The sequence below is a fragment of the Astyanax mexicanus genome, chromosome 22 (genome assembly GCF_023375975.1).
Source record: "Astyanax mexicanus isolate ESR-SI-001 chromosome 22, AstMex3_surface, whole genome shotgun sequence".
In the NCBI taxonomy this organism is placed as follows: Eukaryota; Metazoa; Chordata; class Actinopteri; order Characiformes; family Acestrorhamphidae; genus Astyanax; species Astyanax mexicanus.
Window position 1 is genome coordinate 7,624,019 of NC_064429.1, and position 22,013 is coordinate 7,646,031.

The following is a 22,013-nucleotide window of genomic DNA, read 5'->3' on the forward strand; positions in this document are numbered from 1 at the left end:
TATTTTCTCTATTTGCTTTTGCATATTTGCATATCTACTAGTGCATCACAAACAAATTGAACATCATGGAAAGTCACTTTATTTCAGTAATTCAGCTCAAAATGTGAAACTCATATATTATATAGATGTATTAAACACAGAGTGATCTATTTTAAGCGTAGTACTGATATCTCATAAACCAAACCATCACTGATTGGTGGAAACTTCACACTAGACCTCGAGCAGTTTGGACTGTGTGTCTCTCCACTCTTCCTCCAGACTCTGTTCCCTTTATTTACTTTAAATGAAATGTAAAATTTACTGATGATCAGTGATGGTTTGGAGAGACATGTCATCTGCTGGTGTTGATCCACTGTGTTTTATTATCAAGTCTAAAGTCAGTGCAGTTTTGTTTTACCACAAAATCTTACAGCACTTCATGCTTCCCTCTGCTACTGACAACTTTTATAGAGATGTAGATTTCATTTTCCAGCAGGACTTGGCACACTGCTCACAGTACTGCCAAAAGTATCAATTGATCTTATATAATATTCTAATTTTTTGGGAACCTCTTGTGTTGCTGTGTTGCTGTAATTCGGTCACCCGGCCGCACGGCGGCGCTGCAGGGCGAATCTCCGGCGGCACGCTGCGCGGTGAGCCCGCTGCACGCCGGGAGGAGGAGTGTGGGTATGAGGGTATGAGCTCCGGTGTGTGTCCGTGTTTACCGAAGAGCGGGAGCGGGATCAGGACCGGAGGAGAGACCGCTACTGCCCGCATGACGAAGCGGAGAGCCGAGAGCGCCTCGCCCTTCTGCTCCGAGCCCGAGAAGAAGCGCTGCCGCTCGGCCTGCAGCAGCGCGGACCCGCCGCTCACTCCCCCACCTGCAGAGCTCCAGTGCCCGGCTTTACCGGACTCGGAGCCGCGCTGCAGGAAGAGACCGGGCCGCCCCGACCCGCTGGAGAGTCTGCCCGAGAGAAAGAAAGCGCCAGCAGCGGACCGGGCCCCGTCCCCTCAGCCCGCCGCCGCGGACTGTTCCGGAAAGTTCATGAAGGAGAGCGGAGCGGAGCCGCGGGGCCAGCGGCCGGGAGAGGCGGAGAAGCGGCTCGGGAAGCCCGCGGTGAGTTTTTACCGCGCTTTAATCTACTCTACACCTGCCTCTCTTCAGCCTCGAGTCTCCAAACTGCTAAATTTAGGTCCTTCTTTATTTTATTACCTGTGGATTAAGTTGTAAATCTATTAACGTTTACATTTCACGTGGGAGTAAAGAGTTATTCACCTACTGAACAAAAAGGTGTCGCCAGAACCTAGTTTATATATCCGGTCCTGTTTAATATGAGATTTGGGGGAAATTCAAGGATTTAAGGAGATTTTATTGTGATTCGCATCACATGTGGTACATGAGGTGGAACGAAATTGTGATCTCACGATCCAGAGCTGTTGTTAAAATAGTCATATAGATAAAATAAGATAGACAAAATAAAAATAGAATAGTACATAATAGATCAAAATAAATACACACACAAAAAAGTTTTGCTATAGCAGCATGATGATGTGAAATAAGAGCAGTACAAAATAAAGTGTCTCGGTGCGGTTATCAGTATACAGGTCATATTATGTCTTTAATACAGGCCTTTTGTTTTAGCAGCAGCATATACCATACACTGCCTGGACAATAATAACGGCTACGTAAGTAAGGCTGTTTTTTTAAATAATGAAAAACATTTGAGGTGTATTTAAACTTTTGACTGGTACTGTATGATATATGGTAAGTTGTTGACAAAGATTGTTACAGGCCTAAATGTTGTTGACCATGAACACCCCTTCATGTCACGATTTATCATCATCTAAAAGCTACTTCATCACAATCCTATATAAAATTCGAAGGGAAATAAAGGGATAGAGAAGTGAAGGAGGGGGGAGGGGAGAGATTCTCCTGATCTGGTAGTGGAAGGTAGTTTGGTGGAACAAACTACCTTCCACTACCAGATCAGGAGAATCTCTCGCTATCTTTAATAAACTCCTGAAGACAGAGCTCTTTAAAGAGCACTTACTCTCCTAACACCTCTAACACACTAACTATTTCTTACCCCATTTCCTTCTTTCCCTCCTTCACTTCTCTATCCCTTTATTTCCCTTTGCCCTCCTTTAAGCCCTATCTAAAGATGGGTTATCTAAATTCCTATTCCTATTACTTTTGTACTTCATTATTGTAAGTTGCTTTGGACAAAAGTGTCTGCCAAATGTAATGTAATGTAATGTAATAATGTAATGTAATAAAGTCTCAGAGCAACAGTCATCTCAAACTGGTTCTACATATCAAATCAGAATCCAGTATATCCCAATGGGATGTGATAGAATGCTCTGTAAAATTCTGCAGGACTTGTGTGAGAATCTCAAAGAAATATTGATTGTGTTCCTAATAAACTTTTTGTTTCTCCAATAATTGTTTTTTATTGATGTGCTGTGTATTTAGACACTGATCTGCTCTGTCTACCTTTGCATTTTTCAGGTGATGCAGCGCAACGAAGAAGATGATAATGTCACAGAAGACCAGCTTTCTGCCTTTAATACCTTTCAGTTCTGGAGACCTCCTCTGCCTGAGTTAGATCTTTCCCTCCTGGACCCTCAGCTGAGTGAAGATGCTGCTACCAAAGACTCAGCAGAAGCTATGGAGACATGAGGCAGACATGCGGGGTCACGTCACCCGAGTGTGAGACTGAGACTCACATGCAGAGTCTGAAGTGTGTTGATCACTTCATCAGGAATCGCACAAGCTGATCTGATGTGAGCAGGTCTGTGGAGGAAGCTTTTTCACAGATGGACTGAAGGCCTGTGGAGGAGGCTGGTTGTGTTTCAACAGCTTCTAGGCTCCTGATGAATATTGATGGGGAAATAGTTCTTTGTTTCGTTTAGTTGATGGACCGACACGAAAATGCAGTGTTAAATGCAGTGTTTTTTTTTTCTCTCTTTTTTTTCACACCAAACATTTTGTAAAGGGTTAACATGTTATGAGTTGGTATTAAAGGAACATTTCCTTACTTTAAAATAGAATTAAGTGGATTTCCACTGATTCTGTACATTTTCTGCACAGTTCACTTAAAAATTTAGCCATTAAATCATTTTTAAATCAAAGCCCTATCCTTACAGAACTGGTTTCTCAGGGCGATGTCTGTGAATAAAAAAAATTCAAACTTCTACTCAGTGATAAAACTCTTGCATCTGGACCAGTGCGTTTTTTTTGGCTTTCTCAGTCACATGACATTGAGTTCAGTAGCTCCTCCATTTCCACTCACTGTTGGGTTTTTAGGTGGATTTCCGTGGAAAAACGCGCGCTCAAAGTGTTTTAATTATGGTGCACAGCAGTGGACAAATATCTATTTTATTAAACGTGAGGAGATAAAACTCAGAGATGTGCATCTGGACAGGACTAAAATTACCGGAGGACCACAGAGTTCAGAGAAAAACAGCAGCCTGTAATTTACTTTCTCAGAGGACATCTGAAAAAAACACATGGTCGTTCCTGACAGGAATAAAATCACAGAGGACCCCCTGAGAAACTAATCCCTTGGTAATGTGACCGGTCACTGGTCCTCCTGTTTTTTAAATTGCAGTCTGGATGCAAGAGTTTTTTCACTGAGTAAAAGTGTGAAATATATATATTTTTGTTTTTCCCAATGAAACTTCACACATCAGGACAGGGCTATAGACTATATTTTCTTTTTTTAATTGGGGAATCTCCATTTAAAATGCTTTATAGTCCAAGACTAAGCTTAATTCCTGTCTGGGGAAACAGACGCTTTGGGACAGATGTGCAAATTTAAGAACTTTCTGTGAGGTGAAACATTTTTATAGGCATTAATCTGTTCAGATATCTGGATCTATTCACCACCACTGTAAATCAAGAGTTATCAAGAGTTTCAATACACATCACTCTGAAAGAGCTGTGCAGAAAATGGCAAAAATTGGTGGAAGTCCTGTTAAAAGTTAGTGTAAGTGGTCCAGGAATTGGCCAAGTAAAAAAAACTTAAAACTTTTGCAGTTTTGGGTTTTGTTTTAACTGCTAGTATTTTAGCTGAACTGCAAAAAAAAAAGTTTTTTTGTGGGTTTGGGATTTGTGGGTTTGTGGGTGTCTCACACATGCACTTCTCAGCACGTTTGGTAAACAAACCTCGCTGTTTGAGCTTTTGTAGCAAAGAACAGCCGTGTGACTGATGCTGCCTAGTTTCACTTTGTAACACAGCTGTTTTAAATTTAATCTTAACCTGTGGTTACGTGGACCATGATGAGGAAGATTGACATTTGAGGAAGATTGATTTTTCTGTTTCTTATTAGCTGTTATTTTCGAGGTGTCTGCAGTTGTTCTACAGCAATAAAATGTGTTTTTTCACATATAGTGCTCTCGTGTGGTTAATTAGGTTTAGTTAATAATGTTCTTCATATTAATCATCTTATTGTTTAGCATTTTCATCTTAACTAGAGCACTCCAACAGTACATACACACTTGCACTTACAGGTGCTGGTCAACGAATTAGAATAATTTGAAATAGTGCAATCATGAAATTCTTTGAATGCATTTTTTGTGCAGAAAGCAAATCAGTTGCTCACAGGCTGCAGTTGCTCACACTCTAAAAAACAGAGGTACGACATGAGTACTTTTTTGTACTCGAAGGTACACTCTTTATAATTGTACCCTCAAAGGTACAATATTGGTCTTTACAGGCTCAGATTTGTTCCCTCTGAAGTACAAAGAAATTTCTAACAGCAATAAGTACAAATTTGTACCATTTAACCAGCCAAAGGGTACATTCAGTATTCTGCATCACTGTACTAATGAACAATATATATTTAAATTGCACATTTTTTTATTTGAAAGCCAGACAATTTTGTATCAAGTTTTTGAGCCATATTTAGTTGATGATAATGTTTATAATCTTCATGATCTTTACTGCCACAAAAACCATGGGTACAAAAAAGGACTTTCACCGAAAGGTACTTTTTTGTGCCTCAATATAAGGTACAGCCCCAGCGACAAGCTTTGTACTCTTTTAAGTACAAATCTGTACTTATATTTCTTAGTGCAGGTAACCATCAAAAGCTGTCATGAACAGATTTTATTTATTTATTTTTTTAACACATCGTGTGTTGGCCTATCCTGGAAGGTGTTCATGTTGATTGGCCATGGCCCCGCAGTCTAACACATAAGGAAATAAACCTTTGACCCGATGGAGCGAAAGTCTCTGTCTCTAAGGACCTTTGATCGAAGTAAAAGGTAAAGACGTAAAGAGAGCGAGAGCTTTGTGTAGTTTTTAGTGTCTCACAGACAATGATAAAACACACATGGATAATATGATACCTGCTACATTAGATTAACTGCTTCATCTGAAATGGTAAGACATTTTTATATTAAAATAATATTTTATATTAAAATAAATCCGTCTTAAAAGAGAATTGCAACGTGAAATGATCTTGGATTATAGTGAAACTATTGTCATACAGCCCACCTCCATTTACCTCCAGCATTCCCAAATACAGCACATTTAACTGATGCTCACAACAGGCTTACAATGCTTGTGATAGGGGCATAGAGTTACCCATGCAAGGAAATGGCTAAAAGAAAAGCTCAAATGATAAAATTCTGATGGCCCTGACATTTAAAATGAGTAAATTGCTCACATCTAATAATTCCTAATAAATACGTATTAAAATATTATATGTATTTGTTAGCAGACTGCTTAAACAACTAATAATACTTTATAAAAGTAGCCAAATAAAAAGATAGATAATTAGAATAATAAAAAAATAATAAAAGATAAAAAAATTAAATAGCTAAAAAAACTCTAAGATTATAATGGAAGTAAAAGTTTGAAATAAAACAAAAAGGTAAAACAGAAAAAAAAATTGTAAAATAAAAACGTAACTAAATATTTACAGGCTGTTTAATGTGATTAGAATTTACTAGTAAAACCCAGAATTACAGATATCTAATGTAGCTTTGACTAATAAAAAATCTCATTTCAGATTTCCTAAAAACGACTCGGAAATACCTTTATTATTTGTTTAAAGACACCCCGAAATAAATGGAAGTGAATATAAACAGTTTCGCTTAAACGGTCCTCTCATCCCTTAGCAGCACACTTCCGGTGGCATGTTTTGGAATGGAAAAGTAGGGGCTTGATCTTGTGCAAAACACTGCCCGCCTACACTAATAACTGATTGGCTGTCTCACAGACTCTTTGTAGAGAACAGGCCAATCAGAACCCTCTCTGTTCATGAATATGCACACGAGGGGAGCGTCTTTCTCTACGGCTGCGTCCAGAAACTTTTGCTACTCCTCCTCTCCTTCTCCTCCTTTCCTACTCCTCCTCTCCTACCCCGGAAAAAGGTAGAGGAATCGAGGAGAGGAGGAGGAGGAATGGAGGGAAGGAGCTGTAATTGGGGAAATGGGACAGCTGATCCCTTTTAGATAGGATGTTGACTACCGTTGAACTGAGCCAATCACAACGCTCACTTTCAGCACTTTTCAGAACATTACTATCACACACAGCTAAAAATTCAGATATTCCAATAAAATCCTGTTTACTCCCAGCCGCATTTTAGGCCGCATCTCTGACCAGTGACTCTGGCAGCCCTGTCTGACCTCAGCCTTATGAGGGATTCAGTTTCCTCATCAGTCCCTAAGTTAAAATAAATAAGTAAATAAATGAATTAATTAAAATTATGTATATATATTATAAATAATATATGTTTTTATATGTATAACATGATACACATAGGGTCATAAATATAGTTTTACTGAGCATACAGTTTATCTAAACTATAAATTATATTACTGCTTTACTGGCTGTTTAATTAGATAAGGAACCTAGTTAATTAATATGTTTATGACGTATATTTGGGCTTTGCCTTCCCCATTTTCGCGTGCTCTGTGGGCGTGGATGCAGTGATGTCATTGGAAAATCCTTAAAAGTCTTCCGGAGTAGGATACAGAGGCTGCGTCCAGAAACCCCAAAAGTGTCTCCTTTTTCCTACCGATCCTCCTCCTCTCCTCCGTGACCCGGAAACTGATTTCGTGACGCCATCTTGCTGCCTGCCCGAATACCGTAGGAGACGATAGAAGCCGCTTAAAATCCTCCTGTAGGAGGCTTCCAACGGAGGGTGCATCAGTGTATCCTATTCTGGAAGACTTTTAAGGATTAGAGAGCACGCGAAAATGGGGAAGGCAACGCCCAAATATAAGTCATAAACATATTAATTAACTAGGTTCCTTATCTAATTAAACAGCCAGTAAAGCAGTAATATAATTTATAGTTTAGATAAACTGTATGCTCAGTAAAACTATATTTATGACCCTATGTGTATCATGTTATAAATATAAAAACATATATTATTTATAATATATATATATATAATTTTAATTAATTCATTTATTTACTTATTTATTTTAACTTAGGGACTGATGAGGAAACTGAATCCCTCATAAGGCTGAGGTCAGACAGGGCTGCCAGAGTCACTGGTCAGAGATGCGGCCAAAAATGCGGCTGGGAGTAAACAGGATTTTATTGGAATATCTGAATTTTTAGCTGTGTGTGATAGTAATGTTCTGAAACGTGCTGAAAGTGAGCGTTGTGATTGGCTCAGTTCAAAGGTAGTCAACATCCTATCTTAAAGGGATCAGCTGTCCCATTTCCCCAATTACAGCTCCTTCCCTCCATTCCTCCTCCTCCTCTCCTCTCCTCGATTCCTCCACCTTCTTCCGGGGTAGGAGAGGAGGAGTAGGAAAGGAGGAGTAGGAGAGAAGGAGTAGCAAAAGTTTCTGGACGCAGCCACTGATGTAACCTCCGTTGGAAGCCTACTACAGGAGGATTTTAAGCGGCTTCTTTCGTCTCCTACGGTATTCGGACAGGCGGCAAGATGGCGTCACGAAATCAGTTTCCGGGTCACGGAGGAGAGGAGGAGGATCGGTAGGAAAAAGGAGACACTTTTGGGGTTTCTGGACGCAGCCTACCTCTCCTCTTTCACACGTGCGATTGGGTAAAAAAAAGTCTTTAGGCTTGTTCGACTTAACCCGGCGCTGCGCAGTCCGATCGCCGCCTGGCTCAGTACGGTGCATGCCGGTTAGTTTTTTTGTCCGACTTGCGTCTGCGCCTTCATCACGTGACGATGACTTCCGGCGTTATAGTCCCGCGAGTGAAATCTGCCTGCAGCCGTCTGACCCAGGCGCTGCAGTTGCTTCCCACCAACTGCGGGAGCCTAGAGCCGCCCTGATGACGACAGAGCTTAATCCCCATTGGTTAGAAGATCCACCGACACCTATCACGTGTGAATCTTTTTATTTTAAAATATATATCTCCTCTAAAACCTCTTAAAAAAACACAGTATTTACACTGTCATATCTAGTAGCAAGACAGTTCATTTTCATGCAGTATTCAAAAATATTTATTTGTTCATAATCTGCATTTTATATCATAATAAAGCTCAACTGCTATCATTTTTACTGTTTTATAAACACCCTGAACTGCTCTTATTAATTATCTTTAAACCTACATAACTATTATACTGAGATCTACTTTTCTTTTCTTCTATTGTTTTTGTGTTGTGAAATGCGCTAAACAATTAAAGCTGTGTAAATGAGCATGATGTATTTATTTCCAAGAACAAAGGACAGAAAAGCTGGTCTGCAAATAAAAATTTAATCCCATTATTAATTTAGTGCTACACAATACATCTGTAACATGACAGTATGTTTTGGGAATATTTATAACAAGTTTTTATCTCAATTTAATAACACTCATGTTATCTCTGTTTCACTTTTGCGATTTTATTCACACCAGAAGTAAACAAACAGCGCATTCATCGCGAGATCCTGTGTTGTTCACGTGGGCTGCAGGTGGAGACTGTCCGACCTGACTTCTCCGCTCCTCCACCCCGCCCACCTGCACGCGGCTGCTCTCGCTGACCAGCAAGGCGAGGCGCAGCCGCATCTCGAACAAGCCTTTTGGCTGCGTCCAGAAACTTTTGCTCCTCCTCCTCTCCTACTCCTCCTTTCCTACTCCTCCTCTCCTACCCGGAAGAAGGTGGAGGAACCGAGGAGAGGAAAGGAGGAGGAGGAATGGAGGGAAGGAGCTGTAATTAGGGAAATGGGACAGCTGATCATTTTTAGATAGGATGTTGACAAACGATGAACGGAGCCAACCACAACGCTCACTTTCAGCCTGATTAGCCATTGATGGAGGTTGCATATGTAAATATTAAATTATTTTAATAGTAAAATGAATGTAATACAACAAATAACAAATCTTAATAAATAATAAACATAATAATACATATTATATTTTGCATACATGTTAAAGTGAAAAAATATTAGATTAAACAGCATCAATGGAACATTACTATTACACACAGCAATATATATATAATATATATATATATATATATATATATATATATATCATGTTACAAATATGGGATCATTAATAAAGTTTTACTGAGCATACAGCTTATCTAAACAAAAAAATATATTAGTGCTTTACTGACTGTATAATTAGATAAGGAACCTAGTTAATTAATATGTTTATGACGTATGTGAGTTGCCTGCTCCATTCCTGCGTGCTCTGTGGGCGTGGATGCAGTGATGTCATTGGAAAATCCTCAAAAGGCTGCGTCCAGAAACCCCCAAAGTGTCTCCTTTTTCCTACCGATCCCCCGCCTCTCCTCCGTGACCCGGTAACTAATTTCGTGACGCCATCTTGCCTCCTGTCCGAATACCGTAGGAGACGAAAGAAGCAGATTAAAATCCTCCTGTAGGGGGCTTCCAACAGAGGGTGGATTTTCCAATGACATCACTGCATCCACGCACACAGAGCATGCAGGAATGGAGAAGGCAACTCACAAATATACGTCATAAACATATTAATTAACTAGGTTCCTTATCTAATTATACAGTCAGTAAAGCATTAATATAATTTTTTGTTTAGATAAGCTATATGCTCAGTAAAACTATATTAATGATCCCATATTTGTAACATGATATATATATATATATATATATATATATATATATATATATATATATATATTGCTGTGTGTGATAGTAATGTTCCATTGATGCTGTTTAATCTAATATTTATTCACTTGAACATGTATGCAAAATATAATATGTATTATTATATTTATTATTTATTAAGATTTGTTATTTGTTGTATTACATTCATTTTACTATTAAAATAATTTAATATTTACATATGCAACCTTCATCAATGGCTAATCAGGCTGCACTTTGAAGCTTGATCTCTAGAATTCGGAATTGTGTTTATTGATCTCTCGTTTTTTTTTTTTTGTATGTGGAGCTTAATTCAGAAGCTGTGATTGGCTGGGCAGTATCCGGCATGTGCTGAAAGTGAGCGTTGTGATTGGCTCCGTTCATCGTTAGTCAACATCCTATCTAAAAATGATCAGCTGTCCCATTTCCCTAATTACAGCTCCTTCCCTCCATTCCTCCTCATCCTTTCCTCTCCTCGGTTCCTCCACCTTCTTCCGGGTAGGAGAGGAGGAGTAGGAAAGGAGGAGTAGGAAAGGAGAAGTAGGAAAGGAGGAGTAGGAGAGGAGGAGGAGCAAAAGTTTCTGGACGCAGCCTTTGTTTGTGTTTGTGTTCACTCTGGCCACTCGTTCTAGGGCCACTCGTATTTCGGGATTTTTTTCTGACTTGTGAGGATCAGTGATCATGTTGATCACTGTAGTTTTATACTCAAAAAAATACTTTTAACCATTTTCCTAGATCTTTAAACTTTAAAACGGGTCAATTTGACCAGAACCAAAAAAAAGGTTAAGGTGTGTTCAAACTTTAAACCTTTAAAAGTTTTAGCACTAGTGATACTGAGCTGATTGATAGTAAATGTTGTTAGATGTATTGATACACAGTGTTTTAGTATTAAAGGTATGTTAATATCGATATTGCTGAGGGTGATTAGTGAGTGTCTCCAGGCTGCTGTTTAGGAGCTGAAGGCTGTGTGTGTACACGCATTATTGCCCTCCTCCTTCTCCTCCTCCTCCTCCGTGTGCAGCGCGTGTCCTTCGCCCCTGCTCAATGCGCGCGCACGGACTGAGCACGCTCAGTTAGCGATTCACGAGCGAGCCGGTCTACCGTTTAACCCGGAGAGGGGTGGCGAGACCCTTACTTTTGGCTCCGCGCTCCTGCGCGCGCACGGGACATCCAGAACACACCGGTGCGCGAGCGAGCTGCTGAGAAGGAGGAGCAGGAGGAGGTGGAGATGGAGGTGAGAGCAGGTCTGATGTTTAGGATTCTTGTTTAAACAGTTTGAACGTCTTTTAAAAATTGATTTTTGTTTCAGCAGGTTTGGAACAACAAGCAGAATAAAATATACAGTTATTGATATACAGAAAACTTCAGTTTCTGAATGAGTTTTTCGTATTATTGATTCATTCTATAAACTGCAGACAACATTTCTCACAAATTACAAATAACAATATCATAATTTAAAGCATTTATTTGCACAAAATGAGAAATCCCTGAAATAACAAAAAATGCATCTTGGCATGTTCTACTCCACCAGTCTTACACACTGCTTTTGGATAGCTTTTGGTTTGATGGCTTGTGATCATCTATCTTTTTCTTGATTATATTACTCTGTTACTGACACTCATTCCTGTTACTGACACTCATTCCCGTTACTTTTAATGTTTTGAGTAACAGGACTAAAAGTAACAGTAATACATTTTTAGCAGAGCAAAAATATCTAAATAGCGGCTATGCTAATAGTATAAGGACACTGAGTACATTCTAGTAATTTTCCCAAAATGTATATTTTAAAAATAAACCTAAAATAAAAAAACATTTAAGAGTTAATGTAAGTGAGAGCTCCCTAATTTAAATGTGAGATTATTTTTTCAGTGTTCTAAGTAGATTTTATTAATATTTATTAATTACATATTTTACTTTTGCAATTAGGTCAATGTACAATACACTACGCTTAATAATAAAATGTATTTTAAAGTTATTTTGTGTGGACATTAATACATGTAATTTCCTGGGGACAAAAAAAGGGCACCGATTCAGAAGATTATGCCACATATATGTGGGTTCAATGTGCAAATATGTGTACATTAGTATAAATTGCTATTGTTAACAACTGATATAATCAGCTACAACTGATGCTGTATATGTTTATATTTAGTCAAGCTAAAAATAGAAACTTTTAAACAGGATAATAATAAAAAATGGGAAAGGCATTAGAAAATCAAACAAACAATTAAGCTTTAATTAAGAAGAACTAAAATAATTCAGAATAAAAGGATAAGTGGAAGCCAAATAGAATAATAGCAAATAATAGAAGACTAAAAATTAAATAGCCAAAAATAACACTAAGATTATAATGGAAGTAAAAGTTAGAAATAAAATAAAAGGTAAAACAGAAAATAAAATAGTAAAATAAGAATTTAACTAAATATTTACAGGCGAAGTTAGAAATGTACTAGTAAAACCTAGAATTACAGATTTCTAATGTAGCTTTGACTTAGACAGATAGAGATAGATAATGAGAGAAAATATTGTCATATAACCAGGACCACATGTTCGGATCTCTTTACCTATAATTACAAAAAAATGTACTATGGGACCCCATTGGCTGGCACCTTGTTTGTAATTTGTAGACGGTCCCTTACTATAAATACAGTTACAGTAGCCCATTACAGTGTTTAATAAAAGTGTAGGCTTGTCATGGTTGACAGTAATTATCACAAACTTTGCACAAATACAGTAAAAAAAAAAAAAAAAAAAAAAAATATATATATATATATATATTGACTCACTGACCTGCTGATGAAACAACCCTCAATATGAGAGTCCAGTAAAAACGAAACTTTCTGTCTGAGTATTGCCCTAAAACTCTTCCTGTAAAAGCTGAATTTAAGCGTGTTACATTTATTTCTAATTATATCAGTTTTCTTTTTCTCTGTGCTCCTCGAGCTCTGAGAAGGAAGAGGGCGGAGCCGGAACTTTACCTCATAATGGCAGGAAAGGGATGTGCTTCACATCCTACTCTTTATATCAATGCAGCTGTTTTTATTTCAAAGTGACTCATAGAAGTACTGTAAGGTAGAACAAGCCCTGATTCTTGTTCAGTGTGACGTAAAGTAATATGATGTAATACAGCTCTGGAAAAAATGAAGAGACCACTTCAGTTTCTGAATCAGTTTCTCTGATTTTGCTATTTATAGGTTTATGTTTGATTAAAATTAACTTTGTTGTTTTATTCTGTAAACTACAGAAAACATTTCTCCCAAATTCCAAATAAAAATATTGTAATTTAAAGTATTTATTTACAGAAAATTAGAAACGGCTGAAATAACAAAAATGATCAGAGCTTTTTAAAATGCAAAGAAAACAAGTTCATATTTGGTGGAATAAATCTGGTTTTTAATCACAGTTTTCATGCATCTTGGCATCATGTTCTCCTCCACCAGTCTTACACGCTGCTTTTGGATAACGTTATGCTGCTTTACTCCTGGTGCAAAATTTTAAGCAGTTCAGTTTGGTGGTTTGATGGCTTGTGATCATCCATCTTCCTCTTGATTATATTCCAGAGGTTTTTAATTTGGTAAAATCAAAGAAACTCATAATTTTTAAGTGCTCTCTTATTTTTTTCCAGAGCTGTAGTTGTATCCACATTATATTTATATACCCCATACACCATGTGTTTTCACCTCAGATCAACAATACTAAGGGTTTCATAGCAAATAATAATTATTTTACGTATCTGTAGAAAGTATAACAGAATTAGTTAAAATTCTAAAGATAATAAATTATTATTTTATTTAAAAATATATATATGTATAGAATAGGAGAGTATTGTGACAAAATAAGTGCAATCATTGTGTGCTAGTCTTCACCCTCCTGGTGTTGGGGCATCATTAGTGATAGGGGATATATGGGTCAATTGGCCAGATAAATTGGGAGACAAATGGGAAAAAAATTGAAATAAATTAAATAAAAAACGATTAAATAAAAAACAATTAAAACTTTCATTACTTTCATCAAAAAAGCAAAACAAAAAAACAAAAAAAAAAAACACATTGCAAAAATCTTCAAATTGCAAGATGAAAATGAAAAAAAAATTGGTCAATATGTTTTTTTTACAATCATAAAATACTACAAGTAGTTGTTTTGTAGTTTATTTCATTCAGTACGAACAAAAAATCTTAAAATATTTGTCTAATTTCGTAAACAGTAACTTAACAGGACTCTAATTTTGAATGAAAGAATATCAGTGTAACAAAATTAAACTGTTACAAAATAAAGTAATGTAACAACAACAATATACCATAAAACTAAAGAGCAAAACATTTAGTAAATACAGTTAATACCAAAACATACAAAATAATTACTATTATTACAATATAGACTTACATTTATTGTGTCAAAATTTTTAGCAAAAAGTAAATATAAATTAAAAAAGAATTAAAACTTGATCAATCAAGTCATTACTTTTATCAAAAAAGCAAAAAAAAAACCACACAAACACATTACAAAAATATTCAAATTGCAAGACGAAAATGAAAAAAAAAATTGGTCAATATGTCAGTATGTTTGTTTTTACAATAATAAAATACTACAAGTAGTGGTTATATAGTTTAATTCATTAAGTACAAACAAAAAAAACTTTAAATGTTTCTCTAAATCTTCTCACTAATATAGTGAGAAGATTCTGTGTTCCAGTGTGTATATCTGTATATCTGTACAGTGTGAAGCTGCTTTAAGACAGAACTCTGAAAATTTGCCACTGTGCTTTTTAACACAGTGTTTTATTAAGGCACATAGTAAGCAAGTCACGCGGCTCTGAGTAGTGGATGCTGCACATACCGTGTGTGTAAACAGCATGGAGCAGAGACTTTGTTCATCTCTGACTTGATCATGGCTGTGTTAATTAGCGCTATCTGGTAAATATATTAGATTAAACTGCAGTTAAATCAGCAGTTTAGCTCAAATAAAAGAAGTATATTTGATATCTGTGTAGGATCGAGACCAGATCTCGTTCCAGAGGTCATTTGGAACTGGACCGAGACCACCTCCTCTAGCTGCTCTATTCACACCTGCTCAATAGAACCGCATTAGAGTCAACTTAGGGTTTTAACTGGATCTAACGCCCTAAAAACCAATCCTGTTCCATTTGAGCACATGCATGAGTCATGTTCAGATGTCACCTTTTCAACTGACTTTACCAAAATGCTGACGTGTGTGCGGCCCAAACAACAGGCTTTGTGTAATTACTGGTTATTCCAAATAGATACCTGAGAACATGTTCTCAAAACCACCCTTTAAACCAGTAAGAGACTATTTATATTCTGTAATAAACCATATTTTACTTTTTCACTTTTAAAGGACCTTACATGATCAGGATGTGTAATTAGTAGGACTGTCAAATTAACACATATATTTAATTTAATTTGTTACAGAAAAAATAACGTGTTAAAACTATTAAAGCTGATTAATCGTCTTCCTCGCTGCTATTTAACCCAATTGTACAGTTCTGGGCAGTAAAGCGTAATAGAGAGGGATTAAATAACTCTTAAATAACACTAAAGACCAGAGTAACAGACAGACATTATACATATTTTATATCAAACAGCCAGAGGTGGAAAAAGTACAGAACATTTGTAATTAAGTAAAAGTACCTTTACTTTGCTAAAATTCTACTCAAGTAAAAGTACCCATCTAAAAATCTACTCGAGTAAAAGTAAAAAAGTACTCAATTTAAAATTTACTTTGAGTAAAAGTTACATAGTCACTTTTAATTATTTGATGTAAAAAACACAACAAATCATAAATTAAATAATTATTAAGTTAAATAATTTGGACCTTTCAGGAAGTATTTGTTCAGATCACCCCATAAAACATTTTCAAGAACAAGTGGTATAGGTTTTTATGATTATTTTTCTTTTCTTTACTGTTAAAAAGTTATGATCATATAGGTGACAATAAATCGTATTTTTATAGTTTTACAGTTCATTATTATTTTTTAACTTACCATTGCTCTGCTTTAACTGATATTTACATGTTTTTTTTAACATCCAAGCAGATTGTTTAATGTTCTCAATAAAAACTAAAGGAAATATAATTAAAAACATGAAATCATACAAAAAGAATGTTGGTGGGTGCATGCGCAGTGTCGTAAAGAAGCACATATTGATGGGTAGCGAAACTCGACAGAACACCGGTTCAGTAATAAACACTGCTGGGCTTTTTTTTTTATTCAAACAATTTGTTTTTTCCCCCAGCATTATTTTTTTTACTCAGTAACGGGGAGTTTTCCAGTGTAATCCTGTAAAATATGGAGTCACCCTTTATTTGGCAATTAACCCTCCTGTTATGTTCTGGGTCAAATTTACCCGTTTTAAAGTTTGAAGATCCTGAAAAAAATAATTAAAAGTATTTTTTTCAGTATGAAACTTCTTCTGCTTGCCTTAGTTATAATAAAATAATATTAAATATTAATATAAAAATAATATGGAAATAGTTCATGTTACATATTGCTGGGGCTGCTGGGTTGGGCTATTAGCTAGCATTGAGCCGTTTGCTACATTTTAGTGTTCTGAGTTTAATAACTAAGGACTGGAGTGAACTATAGTCATAATCCACATATCATATCAAACCACAAACCATAAAGAACATCCTGCTTTTTGTATTTGGACTTTACTAAGTAAACTTTTAAATAAAATATGGTCAAATATCTTGCATATTTTCTCATTTTAACTTTACATAATTTTTTTTACATAAATATCTCTTTGCCGTTATTTACAAGTTTATTTGAGACACTTTTGTTCAGACGGTTTCTATTTGTAGAGCAGATGCTGTAATGATTACACCATGGTCCTCACAACTGTTTTACAGTGTTCAAAGCGTTTCGTAAGCGTGGCATTATGGGATTTCCCACAGTCTGTTTGTTATTGTTGTAAATGCACGGGTGCACACGCATGACTGTAATTCTTGATTGAAGCTAATCTTTGTACAGGAGCATGAACAAGATTCAGGCTTCGTACGTTTGTCCGTGTTTATAGATTACAGAATGTCACACAGTGTCTAAAACCACATAAACACGTCTATTACAGATTACTGAACTGCTCAACAGCTCTGGTTTCAGGCGAGTGTGTAATGATTTAGGTATGCAGTTAGCACAGCGCTAAGTGGTTAGATATAAGATTTCATTGTTAGTTAGATGCAGTAGCTTTGTATCTAGTGTAATCTTGTCTTGGTTGGTTTATAAAGCAACTTTCTATTGCATTTTTATAACTGAAAATAACTTTAAAATAGCTTTAAAATCAATGTGAGGCTCCACTGACTGTAAGAGGTAGCACCTCTGTTGTTGCTACTAGCTGAAGTTATGGAATATTCCACAGAATGGGTGTCATTTCTGTCCCAAGGAAATTATATGTATAAATGTGTACACAAAATAACTTAAACTTAATAAAATACATATTATTATTAAGCATAGCGTCTTGTACATTGACCTAACTGCAAAAGTAAGATGTGTAATTTAAAACATTAATAAAAACTACTTAGAACACTGTAAAATATAGCATTTGTTACTGTACCTGTCCCCACTCTCTAATTATAAACTTTACCATGAAATATAATTATTAAAACCCTTCAGAGATGTTTTTTTTTTCATTGTTGTGTAGTTTCAAATCCCATCTATGCTTAAAAAAATATTTATTCATAATAAATCTGACTGCTATGCTAAAAACTCATTCCTGTTACTCATAACATAAAAAGTAACAGGAGTGAGTGCCAGTAACAGGAGTGAATATTGTCCTCTGGTTTATTGATTTATTAATGTGAATATTAGTTCATGGTAACCCACTTTTTTTTCAATTCTGTTTGGTTCATCATTTATCCATTTGTTTGATAAATTGCATGACAATAAATTTGATCCATTTCAGGTTTGGGTCTTTTTAAAAAAAAATATAAAAAAGTGTATATAAAATCACATTCTGCTTTGGTTTTAATATTGTGCTGAAACTTTCCTAACCATTACCCTAAAGACATCAATCCTAGATTTTACTATTAAACATTTGAATAATTGAAATAACTAATAAAAATAGTGTCAATAAAAATATTAAATAGCAGGATTAATTTTTGATCTTTAACTACCAAGTAGTCATACAATAAGGTAAAATAATAAATATAAATTCCTGTATAGAAAAACAATATGCAACCAAATGCATTGATAATTGTTTTATAACAATCAAATCGAATCAAATCGAAACATAAGGAGCCTAGAGATCCCCAACCCCAGTGCTAACAACTGCACACAATTGTTGTAAAATTATTACCAGACACTGTTCAGTTCCTGGGCCTGATTGAGCATCGAAAGTTACTGTTACTGGTGTAACAGGTTTGCAAGGGTACATTGGGCGGCACTGCAGTGGAAAGGAGGCCAGCATGTCCAGAAATGCATGTGTAAAATTGTCCTTTACTGGTGGCTCAAATCAACATTTTTGCGCTTTGTAAGGAAGTTTAACCCTTGTGTGGTGTTCGGGTCTGTGGGACCTGTTTTTTTATTTTTCATCAAATGATACTAAAAAAATATTTTTTCTAACTCAAACTCATTGGCATTGGCTCATTTTTTGTGAAAAACATATATCAAAACACATTTTCGATAAACACACACTGTACACCCCCCCACACACACACATTTATATTGCATACAGTATGTTTGGCCAAGGGCTAATAAACATAGCTTCATTTGTAAATTTGAAACTAAACAAATTTTCTACTCATATCTTGAGTTTAATTCATTTTCTTTTACATTTTATTAAAAAACTAATAAAAAAAGAGTAGCACTTTTTGAAAGAAATGTAACATAAGAAAGGTAAAGGGCAAATATTAACCATGTGAGCTGTTTATATTGCTTGCAATTTAGGTGAAGCAAGCATGTGTAAAGCATTTTAATGTAGAATTGCTTAATTTTGCTGAATTAAATACAAGTAACAAAGTAAACGAGTAACAAAAATATGATATTTCTTTTTAATCTTTTTATTATTATTTCTTGTTCCAGCCTGGAAAGTCGTGGATCCAGACCACCTTTTACAAGAGGGAATGTGTGAAGTTTTTGCCAGCATCACGAGATCATCACAGGTGTTCTTCTTAAATGCTTATCGTCAGAACTACTTTAAGAATGTTTTCTAAATGAAATATTTTGGAGTATTTCTGAGTGGAATTCTCTCTGGTGTTTTTCAGGTGTTCTCCGGTTTGCCATGTCTGTCAAAACTTAGTCAGGTATGGAGGCGTTAGTCTACGAGTCGTGACTTCCTGTCAGTCTTTTTTAACCCAGCAGTGTAACTCAAACAACTGGTTCTTTCAGCAGAGTCATGAAGATGTTTGAGTGTGAAGAATCCTTTAACTGCAACTATTAGTTGCAATAATCAGCAGTGTTGAAACGATAATAAATGACTTGTGTTTTACTTACTTTACTTTTTATTCTTTTTTTATCACTTATCATATGGTATTCCTATTAATGAGTTGGAGAAAGTAGTGTCTCTCTCTCTCTCACTCTCTTTCTTTCTCTCATTCTCTCTGTCAGTCTCTCTCTGCCTATCTGTCTTTCTTTCATTGTCTCTTTCTCTCTTTCTGTCTACCTGTTTCTCTCTCTTTCTCTATCTCTCATTCTCTCTCCCTCTCTCTCCCTCTCTCATTCTCTCTGTCTCTCTCCATCTGTTTCTCTGTCTTTTTGTCTCTGTCTCTCTCTGTCTGTCTATCTGTCCCTATCTGTCTCTCATTCTCTGTCTGTCTCTTTCTTTGTCTCTGTTAATCTCTGCCTATTATTCTCTGTGTTGCTTTCTCATTCTCTCTCTCTCTCTCTCTCTCTCTCTCTCTCTCTCTCTCTCTCTCTGTCTCTCTCTCTGTAACTCTCTCTGCCTATCTGTCTTTCTCTCATTGTCTCTTTCTGTCTACCTGTTTCTCTCTATGTCTCTTTCTCTCTCTCTCATTCTCTCTCCCTCTCTCATTCTCTCTCATTCTTTCTGTCTCTCTCCATCTGTTTCTCTGTCTCTCTCTGTCTGTCTATCTGTCCCTATCTGTCTCTCATTCTCTGTCTTTCTGTTTCTTTGTCTCTGTTAATCTATGCCTATTATTCTCTCTGTCTCTTTCTCATTCTCTGTCCTTCTCTCCCTCTCTGTCTATCTGTTTCTCTTTGTCTGTTTCTCTTTCTGGCTCTCTCTCATTCTCTCTGTCACTCTCTCTCTGCCTATCTGTCTTTCTCTCATTGTCTCTTTTTCTCTTTCTGTCTACTTGTTTCTCTCTATTTCTCTTTCTCTCTCTCTCATTCTCTCTCATTCTTTCTGTCTTTCTCCATCTGTCTCTCTCTGTCTTATTGTCTCTGTCTCTCTCTGTCTGTCTATCTGTCCCTATCTGTCTCTCATTCTCTGTCTGTCTGTTTCTTTGTCTCTGTTAATATCTGTTTCTCTCTCTGTCTCTCTCTCATTCTCTCTTTTTTCTCATTCCTGTCTCTGTCTTTCTCTCTGTCTGTCTGTTTCTTTGTCTCTGTCTCTCATTCTTTCTGTCTCTCTCTAATTCTCTGTCTGTCTGTTTTTTTGTCTCTGTTAATCTCTGCCTATTATTCTCTCTGTCGCTTTCTCACTCTCCTTTAGCAAGTAATAAGAAAAGTAAACAGATATATAAATAATAATAATAACAATTCTAAATACAGTAAATAAATAAATAAATAAATAAGTAAACATACAGATTACAGAGAAAATTATATTAAAAAAAATTGATATTAGTGATCAATAATGGAAAAAAGTAAAGAAAAAGTCACAAAAGCACATTAAAGTTAAATTAATAGAAGTAAATGATATGTAAGATGTTACAATAATCAATATATTAATATAATAGTAATAATAATAGTAGTAATATACATTAGAAATGTTATTAATAATCTCTCTCTCTCTCTCAGGTGCTGCTGTGGGAGGCTGATAGGAGAGCATGTGTACCTGGACTCCGCCTCCCCGGTGCTGTCCTCCTCCTCCTCCTCCTCGTCCGGTCAGGAGGTATGGTCCGTGGCTCGGCACACCAAACTCAGCCCAACCGACGCCTTTGGGTCCATCGACTTCCAGGGCAGCACCAAGCGGTACTGTCGCGCCAAGGTGTGTGTGTGGTGTCCCTGGAGCCGGTTTATTACGATAAAAACACAAATTACACATTTGTTATTATTCAACTTGTTTCATCACAATGCTCAAAGTGTCGAACTATAACAAACTGTCCCGCATCACACACATTGCCTCAAAGATCATAGGCCTTAAGTATCTACAAACTTATATATTTGCTGATCAGCTTACAGAGTAAGAGTCGTCATTGCAGTGTGTGAATCTGTGTATGAATCTGGCAACCCGTGTGAGAATTTCACACACTTGTTTTCATGTAGTACTCTCATTATTCCTTAAATAATGGTGTTCAGATTCAAATTCAGATTCATTTATTAATGACCACGTAACAAGTTGGTGGAAATTATTTCCAGTACAGCATAACTCACACCTCTGCTCACACCTCTGTTTTAAACAAACAATGCTATACAAGACAATGAAAAGACAACTACAAACAGAAATTGTAGTTAAGAGGGAAAAAACTGTTTGAGTCTGACTGATTTTGTTGGTAGGGACCTGTAGCGTCTACCAGAAGACATGAGTGTGAATAAATTTGTCAGAGGTGTTTTTTAAAGGTTTTTTCCAATTAATTTTAAAATGTCTAGTTGTGGTCTCTAAAATGAATGAATGCCATGTGAAAAAAAATTCTCAGGTGTTTCTATTTAGCCCTGCTTTAGATCACTGAATTAGAATCTCTGAAGAAAGACAGGTTTTGGCTCTTGCTTATGAATATTCATACATGCAAATATACCACCCCTGATTGGCTAACAGCACTTCAGCAGAGAATGCTTAGTTGCCTTTACCCCTACAATCAGTTTTACAGCTCTAAAACTCAAAGATATAGAGATATAAATATACAGCACTGAGTGCTAGATGAGGTT

The 22,013-nt window shown here is 36.3% G+C and overlaps 2 protein-coding genes across 3 annotated transcripts in view; both read left to right on the forward strand.

Annotated features, from left to right (window-relative positions):
• Nucleotides 1–591: 591 nt before the first annotated feature.
• wu:fa19b12 (WRNPLPNID domain-containing protein) lies at nucleotides 592–4,368 on the forward strand. Its single transcript, XM_007239206.4, has 2 exons — nucleotides 592–1,096; nucleotides 2,489–4,368. The coding sequence occupies exons 1-2, from the start codon at nucleotides 677–679 to the stop codon at nucleotides 2,657–2,659; spliced, it is 591 nt and encodes a 196-aa protein (XP_007239268.3). The 5' UTR covers nucleotides 592–676; the 3' UTR covers nucleotides 2,660–4,368.
• An 881-nt stretch (nucleotides 4,369–5,249) lies between these two features.
• Nucleotides 5,250–22,013, forward strand: part of trpm6 (transient receptor potential cation channel, subfamily M, member 6) — a 75,016-nt gene continuing 58,252 nt past the window's right edge. Inside the window, exons 1-4 of one of the 2 annotated variants that reach the window (XM_049470395.1) lie at nucleotides 5,250–5,366; nucleotides 19,050–19,129; nucleotides 19,232–19,270; nucleotides 20,946–21,135. In XM_049470395.1, coding sequence (XP_049326352.1) covers nucleotides 5,364–5,366; nucleotides 19,050–19,129; nucleotides 19,232–19,270; nucleotides 20,946–21,135 — 312 coding nt within the window. In that variant the 5' untranslated portion in view covers nucleotides 5,250–5,363. Of the gene's footprint in view, nucleotides 5,367–11,017; nucleotides 11,253–19,049; nucleotides 19,130–19,231; nucleotides 19,271–20,945; nucleotides 21,136–22,013 lie in introns of those variants that run through there. The other variant, XM_049470394.1, reaches the window with a different exon arrangement.